The 10137-nt window shown below is 32.8% G+C and overlaps 1 protein-coding gene across 1 annotated transcript; it reads right to left on the reverse strand.

The window, feature by feature from the left end:
* Positions 1 to 645: 645 nt before the first annotated feature.
* Positions 646 to 9703, reverse strand: LOC128165604 (uncharacterized). Its single transcript, XM_052830312.1, has 15 exons — positions 9612 to 9703; positions 9051 to 9281; positions 8580 to 8749; positions 8320 to 8425; positions 7816 to 7916; positions 7348 to 7509; positions 6552 to 6645; positions 6373 to 6436; positions 5870 to 6027; positions 5171 to 5424; positions 4677 to 4734; positions 4248 to 4462; positions 3960 to 4050; positions 2037 to 2154; positions 646 to 1701 (listed from the first exon to the last, which is right to left on the reverse strand). Exons 2-15 carry the CDS (start codon positions 9211 to 9213, stop codon positions 1500 to 1502), a joined length of 1956 nt encoding a protein of 651 aa, XP_052686272.1. The 5' UTR covers positions 9214 to 9281; positions 9612 to 9703; the 3' UTR covers positions 646 to 1499.
* Positions 9704 to 10137: the final 434 nt, after the last annotated feature.

Below are 10137 nucleotides of genomic sequence, written 5' to 3' on the forward strand. Positions count from 1 at the left end.
TCTATCACTTACATGTAGTCATTCAACCATTTCAAGTGAGTACATGTATAATATATACATTAATTCTCATCATTATTTGGCTCCCAACCGTCTTTGTGAAGCACACTTTTTTGATCTAGCTGCGCTTAAAACTGAGTATCACTTAACTTCTTTGTACTTTCGGATGCATTTAAGGCCCACGGACTACATCGTCCACCGAAATTTCAAATTGGTACTTTCATAATGTAACTAACTATAACCGTCTCGGCGAGGTAAAAAAATCGTCACAAAAAGAAAAAGACCGTTGATTTTAGCGGCTGCTTAGACACAAGAGGCTTATGAGCCATTAAAGTCACCAGAGCAAATGACTAATTTATTTCCGTGATACAGTATCCATTTTCCCCTTACTCTAACCCCTATTTTTTTTTTGCAGGGAAGAGTCAAAGCGGAGGTCATATTGCAAAATGCAGTGGGATTCTGCAACACAACTAGTGTAACCACTCTGTCAGCTTTTTACAAGTTTATTTATTTTATTCTTTTTTTGGCAAGAAGCAATCATTTGGTAAAGGAATAATTTTTCCACATTTTAACCACATGATGATGTCTAATGATTGATAATTGGAACTAGGTAACTCTGTTGAACTAATAAAAAATTATATAGACAAAACAGTTTCTTACATCTTTATTACTAGTATAACAATAATATGCTTAAATGTCCAATATAAACAACATATAGAATTACAATGTATAAGAATAAAATGAACTGAAAATATCATTTTACATATTCAATGAGATTCAAAATATAGTTTCTTAACAACTCTCAATTCCTATATATAAAATATAATATGTAAGAATAACAATAGGTTTATATATACTAGTATGTATGCATAAACATTCATAACTTTAAGAGCACTCATCAACAGATAGTAAAGAACAGTGTATGGTAAGAGCTTACAAGTACATGTACATGTAATAATTTTAACAGTTATTGATAAAAAAAATCATGTACTTACATCATTCACAAAAAATGATATTTTTTTATAATCAAGCTGATACATGTATTCACATATTAAATCTAGTGATTAATACATGTACATTTGGTTGAACAGTTAAGAATTGACAAAAAAAAATAATCAGAAATTGTACAAAAATTCTAAAAAAAATATTAAAATAATTAAAAAAACCCCAAAACATAACAAACTTTAAAATCTCTATATATCACAATATCTGAAGTATGTTCTCTGTATAACATAAACCATGAATAAATTTTACTAAAATATGGAAATTGCACCACTTTGTGAATGATTACATTGATCTACTGTAAAAATGTTTACTTTCGCATGGGGGAAATACATGTATACACTAGTTACACAATAAGCTTAAAACCGCCTTAAAAAAACTCTGTGCGTATGACTTAAATAATCCAATTTTTGAGTGGAAAATAACACAAACATGTATTTAATTGTATTTAAAACTTGACTTAACCACCAGCGTAAATAACCACTTTTACAGTATAGGACTTAGTGAGGTTTCTGTACAAATCGGAGCCAGATGTAGCCCAGACAGCGAAACACCACGATGTAGCCAAACAATGGTAGCATGTACTGCCAGAACTCCCAGGAGATCTGGTGGTGCTCCAAGACCTGGGGGGAGGGGATCATGGTGTTGTTGTCCACATGGCAGACAGGGTACGCCGACCTACTCCCATTTTGACCCCTACACCTGTGTATAAATTAAAATCATTCAAACTTAAATTCAGGATCTTGGGGAAAATTAAATTTGACAATTTTCAGCTGAAATCATGAAAAACACATTTTCAAATAATGTGAAATATTACATGCCTTTTTAAGACTCATGATTAATAAGTTATGTTCAGCTCATTCAATGAATTTATATAATGTTCACATCCATGTATATTACAAACATGTCATACAGTTATATGTTAATATTTCGCATTCAAGTCATTTTTTATCACAAAAGATTAGATGAACAGACACAATTTGAGGTAAACATGAGGAATTGAAATTCATTAAATAATAACAACATATTGTTCTTACAGTAGAGGAGGTCCATCTTTGAACTCGAGATACACGAGACAGTTGTAGGAATAAAATAGAAAGGAGAGATATTTCATCCAGTCCAACCAGAATGGCAGATTTCTTGTAAATAATCCCCCTAAAACAATAAAGAGATCAAATATTTTCAAATACATGTAAAGATATATAGGGTGTAAACTCCTTCAAAGTGCACTGGGCGTGTATAAATAACAAATTTTCAACAATTAGAAATACATGTACTAGTACAGTACGTGTATGTGTAAACAACAATATTATTTCAAAAAGACATTAGAAAATTACTAATTTTTTGTTGGCTGTCCAACGTTAACTCTATATTTAATGTCACCCATGCACATAGGTTTAGGGGAAAACATTGTTTTTAAAAAACAAACAAACTCCAATTTTTTCAATTTGATTTTTTTTCCAGTTTGATTTTAATTTTTGAAAGTATAATACTGCAATCTGTTGAAGTACAAAATGTTATGGGCACATTATACATGGAATACCCAATGGGATTTTCTTTATAACAGACAGGAAAGATTATTTAATAGCTAGACTAAATGAAGCTTGAATACTGATTTTTTTTTTTGTGTTATTGTAATCGAATAAGTCATTGGTTTGAAAATTTTGTTTGTTTTAATTTTATCGCCCTCCCTCATAGGATTGTAGTTTTGAAAGTTAAACATAGAAGTAACTTTGGTCAGTTTTACACATAGAACTTATTTACAAGAACTTATTTACAGAATTAATTCATACTAAACACACACATAGTACAATGATAAAACTACATGGCATTGCATGCTTATACATACATGTGTATATGAAAACCACTACTTTAAAATTAAGTACCATATTTTTGACAGAATTACAGTTCAATCAAAGAAAATATTTTCGTGGAAATTTAGGATCTTTTGATACAATTTACATTGTATTTCATCTTTCACCAAAATAAAGTAATTCAAAGAAAAATTTATGCAAATATCTCAAAAGTAATACACCCCTGCGAATGTTATTGTCATTTAAATTTTAGACCACGTGATTTTATTTGACCCTTTCAGTTTCGCAGTAAAAATCATGCCTCGTGTTTAAAGTCTTTTTCAAAGAATCTACATGTAGATACTTGTAGTCAAATATAAAATCTAAAGGTTTATTGATTTTAAACTTCATATTCATTAATTGGTGGATAAAATGTGTTCTAGAAATAAATGCGACACTACAAAAAGAAAATTTTGTCTGCTGTTGCAACAATTAACATGTTTGTAGAGATCCCCCTAAAGATTAATTTTCGATCCGCGCCTGACCTAGTAAAAGCATCAATAGTGAAACCGACTATACTATTTTATGCAGAATGTACCTTGAAAATGGCTCGATATACGAAGTTTTTATGCAAATCAGAAACCCATTATTTTTCTAAAAACATGGTATTACACACCACAAGCATCAATTATGGCTATGATTTTATTAAGCAACCCAATGTTTAAATTTCAACCACTCTACACGTGGTTGAACACGAACGATAACTCTGTTCTGAATATTATCGTTTAATATAAATAACCGCTAAATGGTGAAACAAAACATACATCTTAAAAGATTTCCATGTTGTAACATAATATCAAGTAGGATATGATATGAAAAACAACCAGGACTTACGTATTTTGAGAGTATTATCCGAACACTTAAACTTCCGCTCGAAATTTCACAGGAACTGAACAAATCTCGGTGAAGTCCCGTGAACTTTCATTCGAGCACCTCTGGATTTATTACAAACTTAGCAACGATAAAGAAAACATTTCGAACACATTCGCAGGGGTGTAATACACATGTATTTATAGATTGCAGTTTGGAAAAATTTTGAGGATTTGTCATTTGTAGCGAATTTCAATGTCTGAACTGTCTAAGACAGGAGTGGACTAGAGATATTACCTAGTAACATGATGATCATCTCTATCAGGATAGTCACTGTAATCGCCTGTCTCATTTCAGTATTCACAATCCCCAGGAAAAGGCCTATACTCTGAAAGGTAAGAAATACATGTTCAAGTATAATGTTATAACATTTGTGCACTGAATAGAATTAACCAACTTTATGAGGTATTTGTAGTTTCAAAATCAACAGACTCTAGACGAAACATGATAAAAAAATCTTGCTCAAAATTCCAGCTGTAAGTGAACCGAACATGTAAGATAAATTAAATAATGCCACACTTATACCTGCCCCGCAATGCTGTTGATGAAAACTGTCCCAATGGTGGCAAAGAATGATGTGATTCCATTGAGTCCTATTGCCCAGTAAGTGACCACAACAAAGAACAATGGCTGAAGCAGGGTCAGAGGGAGCTCACTGGTCATCTTGGCACAGTAGTAGGCGGAGAGTCGGTACCAGCCCGCCGCTCGCTCTTTGTTGATAACCACTCTCTCCATTGGAACTACATATGTCAACAGCAAAGCAATGTTTACTAAGTGGACAAGGAAAATCTTCTAACTACAATTTTTAACATCTATGATCAGAAAAGTAAAACTCTACACACTAATGAATTTGCAGTATTACATGTACATGTATATATTCATCAATGACATGACAGCAATTCAACTAAGTTTGTTTGCATTTTGTTTCAGACAGACAATAAAATATCAACTTACATGATGCAACAGCATCAAACAGTGGGATGAATCCCCAGTGAATAGCAATGAAAAATATCTGCAAAATATGGAAAAAACATTACTTAAAGTAGAAAAAAATCAGTAGTTTAAAAAAACATGAATTTACATGAAAAATAAACCAAAATTCTTGGGGCAATATTTAACAAAACCAAGTGATTTGTATTTTTGGTTACTGTAAATTCCTAATTAAATTAGAGGAAATTATATCAACGTAAAATTGCGAGAAGCAATCCTTGCAGATTTTAAAATCTCGCTTTTGTATTTCAGACAGTTTTGAAATATAGGAAATTACAAAAAAAATGGTGCTCACTATTATGTATTCTAGCGATCTGATACAAAACAGCGGAATCACGGAATAAAGTACTCCCGTAAAGTAAGGAATTTATGGTACTGAACTACCATTTTGTGGAAGCCTTATATCATTAAAAGTATTTAATGTCTTCCTTATGACAAAATGATAATAGGATACTTACAGCACCCATCCTATCCCTCACAGTTTCCTCCACACGTGGAAGCTGGAACCAGATCAGTGTGAACAACAAGCACACCACAGCATTCTCCACAAGCTTAGTCGGGTCCAAGTGTCGGGATTTGGCCAATTGGAATGTACGAATTGTGAGGTATTTATACTGAACAAAGAACCCTGTGGGCCACTTTTTGGTCCTGATATCTGGTTGTTGTGATATCTCATCAAGATCCATTAAACTGGCATGAATGCTTCCTGGTTCTAAGGGAAAAAATCTCAAAATAAAACAGTCATACTACATGTATATACAACAAATCAGAAATTATACATCACTGATACCAACTTTTGTTCGCAACGACTTTATTTCACATTTTAATTAAACTGGTTCGCGATGACTAATGTTCGCGACCAAGTCTTCTCAAGACCAGTCCTGCTATAACAACTATATGACAAAAAATGGTTTGCGGTGAGAAATAATTGCGACGATGATGATCCTACGAAATATTCTCACACGCGAATAAAAGATGGTTTACAGTGTAAACTGTAATGTACACATTGCCAGTAGTGTTTGCATCAGAGACTTATAATCTGATTGATTTTGCTTAAAACCAAGGCCATTGAATGATGTGATATCTATTTACGCATTGAATACCTCATTGATGTAAAATGACCAAAAAAAATTATCAATTGCTTCTTTTACAAGTACCTTCTTCATCTGACTTTGCCTTCTTCTTTTTGGAAAATTTGACAAAGAATGAGGAACTTTTATCCCTAAACTGTATTGTTTTTAACATCGTTGGAGATGCTGGATCATCATACACCACAGAGCTAGAGCGATCTTTGAGTGGCCAGTCTTCTCTTGATCTGCAGGAAAACAAGGTATACTGTATATTGGGAAATATTCATCCTTGTTTATTTTCGCCCCTTTTGCCATTATTGTCAGTTGGCGAATTTAAGACTGGGCGAATTCCACTGTCTCAAATCATCTTTTTATAAACACAACTGTGTCTGGGTGAATTCAAGACGTGGCAAAATTGTTTGCAAGTGTAAAAGGGCAAAAATTACATTAAGCAAAAATAACTCTGTAAACAATATTTCCATGTCAATCTAGTTTTGGGTGTAGGACCACACGGTATTCATCCTCCTGAATATGAAATTTAGTTTTTAAAAATTTCTTAAATCTTACAACTCCCAGTGCCCTTCACTGACCTGACTTCCCTCGCAGCTTCCAATATCTTCTGTTGAGTATCTGTACAGCTTTTCATCTTCTCCACTGAAATACAGGTGTACTTAGAAATTGCAATGAGAACTGAGAAATATATTCAAAGGTTTTTCAGTCAAAACTCATCAAAATGTTAGAATATTTAATTTCTAGAGGAATAACTTACAAATAAAATCAGCTGGATTGAAACCTTCTGCTATTGTGATTCCTATTGCATCAAAATATTCCACCATATTGTTGGTAGCACCATAGTAAGCATTCTATAAATGAAACAAAAAGTTTTAAAAAATTATGAGTATGGGTTGCTCTACATGTAATTGATATGCATATTGAATTTCAAATAATTTCAGTAACTACAATTGAAAATTTTACAACATGTATAATTGAATTCTGTTTGTAACTAAGTGACAGACAAAAGTATCAGTACATGCATGAGCTTCCTTGCTATATATCACAATTCAACTTCATTCAAAACATATCAATTCCATTCAAATTTATGCCTGTTTTACACTTGTTTCCACCTATGAGAACAAATCACTTTATTTTTTGAAAACTGATGTACGGTACTATGTTTCAGTACTATAAATTCCTTACTAAATGCGAGGATTTTATATCCGCGTAAAATCGCAAGAAGCACCCCTCGCTCATTTTAATATCTCACCATTATTTTCTGAGAGTTGGGAACAATAAGAAATGTTGATAAATGTTCCAAGTTCGCAATTTAAATATTCTCGCTATTTGATACAAAACAACAGGATCGCGGAAATAAGTACTCACATATTATAAGGAATTTACAGCATTTGGAATCAATTGTATGGCTTCAAAATACAGTTCATACCAAAAACAATGGAATTTTTTTTTAATGCAGTTCATTTTTAGTTTCTTAAAGTAAATAAATTCCTATGAGTATGATCTGAATTATTTAGTTCCATCCTTAGATGTTGAACTTGAATTGAATGTACCTGGCCTTCACACATCAACAAAAGACTGTCAAACGAGAAGAACAGCTTAGAGGAGGGTTGGTGGACTGTCAGGATGACAATCTTGTCATGAGAAGCTGCGTAAGATTTTAGAAGCTGTACAAAAGTTTGCGCTGTACTGGCGTCCAATCCTGTCAGAGGTTCCTGCACATAAAAAAGCATAAATTTCTCCATCAGAGTTTAGCTTATCACAAATAACCCTGTGTCAATTTAAATATCAACTATAACTAATGCAAACTCGGAGAAAAAAGAAATTTAAAATTCTTTTCAACATGATTTTAGAAGTGCATAAAAACAAATGTTTGTTGGGGGAATTGATAAAGAAGACGTAGATTTAAAAAAAAAAACTTTTAAGATCAACTTTAATGAACATGTACCAAGATCAGAAATGAAAACTTCTCCACTCTTGGTTTTCATTCTCAGACTTTCTTTTTCTAATACGGTACATACATCAAGTAACAAGATGACAGGGTCAGTGAGGATCTCACAGGCAATGTTAGCTCTCTTCCTCTCGCCCCCTGACAGCCCGGGCATCATATCGCCACCTATCACTGCAACATCAGAGCAAGAAAACTCAATAAATATATACAACAGTCAATTCTTTCAATTTGGTTTATATTGCATTGATGTTTGTATTCATTTTTGTCCTCTGTGAAAAAATGTCTACAATTCATTATAAATTATTTTTTGTATTTTAGTGTACTGTAACAAATATTGTCTTTATTCACTAGTACTTCAAATATATCTATCTTTGAAGTGCAGGTTCTGTGGAAAGTTTATAACTTTTCTACAATAATGCCAAAAAAGGATATACCGGTAAGCAGCTTTCAATGTTTCCATGTTTCTCATGTTTTAAATTTAGTCATGTATTGTATCCTTTCAGGTAAAAGTGAACTTGATAATGATAGTTATGATAATAAATTGCGTTCATAATGAAGAAAAAATGTGACCAACTTGTATCGAGACAATTCTTCAGACCCAAGGCATCAATGACCTCATCCAGCTGTTTCATTTTGTCATCATAACTAACTTTGTCTGATATTCGCAGCATGGCAGCAAACTAGATGCAACAATTGAAATTAATGATTAAGAAACTAAAATTTTGCAAAAAAATTTGCATATAATATTTACTGTTTAATTAGTAGGTGACTTAATTATTCAGATTTTCTTCACTTACAAAAATTAAATTGGTCATATAATGTACATGTATATACCTTCAATGTTTCTCTTAAAGTCAGATTTGGGAAAAATATATCTTGTTGAAGGACATAACATATTTGTCGTTTGTCTTTCTTTCCAACTGGCTGCTGGTTCAGAGTTATTGCCCCTGAAGTAAGACTCATTCTTCCAGCCAAAGTGTCCAGTAATGTTGATTTACCAGCACCTACAAATTCACAGGCAATAATTTCTAGCATTGATTCTGCCATTGTAAGAAGACCTATGGAGTTATGCAATCTTATTACAGGAAGTTTACATGACAATCTGTGGAATGTAAATGTAGAAAAATTTAAATTGTAAGTGACCTAAAGGACCAACTCTCACCAAATACCTAGTATTCTTGCCAACATTTACAATTATTTTTCTATGTTAAATTGTGCATTTCAAAGAAATGGCAAGCACTGGTTCTTGGCAAGAATTAATCTTGGGCCAGTGTTTTTTTTAATATAATTATTAATTTGATTTACTGCTTTGTCCCATGATTGCCAGTAGTTTTCCTGACTGGGCCGTCCCAGAGACATTTTGGAGTATGATCTTCTCCCCAATGGATACAGTGATGCCTTCAAAAACCAGTTCATATTTGGGAGAAGCTGCAGCTACAATATCCTCTCCCTGACCATTGCCCTCCATATTACTCAGGTGTTTACTGGGCGTTAGTCTGTAGACCTGTTCTGTTATTACTATGCAGGTCCATCTTGCTAAAATTGGAAAGTGTCTAGCTTGATATATACATGAATGTACATGCGTTTATATAAACACATCCTAATAAGCTACATGTAATAAAAACTCACCTGATCAAATTACACCTACATATAGTGACGTTAGTGACATGCTCACAACATAAAGTTGATAAACATTGTGGTCAATTCAATAAGTTCATCAAGTAGTTTAAAATGTAGAAGCGGCCGAATAAAACACTTTGATAACACCGATGCCTTGATGCATGTAGATCAATAAGCTGCATATGTTAAATGTAACTGTGATGAATTCTCTTCTTTGCTTCTAATTATTTACATATAACCACTTACCTACACCTGCAACATTTTCAGGTAATCTGCACGACTGTCCTATTTTTTTCGCTGTGTGCGAAATGTCGAACCCGAGCACAATTCATGGAAGAGTTATCTCTCTTTTGACGCAGTGGAAATTCAACGAGAGAGAGAGAGAGAGAGAGAGAGAGAGAGAGAGAGAGAGAGAGAGAGAGAGAGAGAGAGAGAGAGAGAGAGAGAGAGAGGATATTTTTATTTTTGTCATAATTCCTTGTTTCATTAAAAGTTGATCAAAATTTGGACACTAAATAATTTGTTAATTTGGTATCACTAAATTACACATACATCATATACAGTGTACATGTACATACCAATGATAATATGTTAATTTGTACATGTGCACTTTGCATGATGATATTTCATGAAAACATATCATGTTAAATATGTTTATAAAAAATGTTGTATCAAAAGACATGTTAGATGCATGGAACACAAATGTGAAAAAGAAATTAAACAATATTATTTTATACTTTCTATTTCACTTCCTTCATTCCACCACCTGTTC

The sequence above is a fragment of the Crassostrea angulata genome, chromosome 1 (genome assembly GCF_025612915.1).
Source record: "Crassostrea angulata isolate pt1a10 chromosome 1, ASM2561291v2, whole genome shotgun sequence".
Taxonomy (NCBI): domain Eukaryota; kingdom Metazoa; phylum Mollusca; class Bivalvia; order Ostreida; family Ostreidae; genus Magallana; species Magallana angulata.

What these genes read in the sequence shown, in the direction of transcription:
- LOC128165604 (XM_052830312.1), bottom strand. Translation starts at nt 9,213, where the DNA reads ATGGAGGGCAATGGTCAGGGAGAGGATATTGTAGCTGCAGCTTCTCCC. An exon ending in GGCAAAGTCAGATGAAGAAG is followed by an intron (nt 5,425 to 5,869) that starts GTACTTGTAAAA and finishes TTTTTCCCTTAG; the next exon opens with AACCAGGAAGCATTCATGCC. An exon ending in GTTTGATGCTGTTGCATCAT is followed by an intron (nt 4,463 to 4,676) that starts GTAAGTTGATAT and finishes TGACATATGTAG; the next exon opens with TTCCAATGGAGAGAGTGGTT.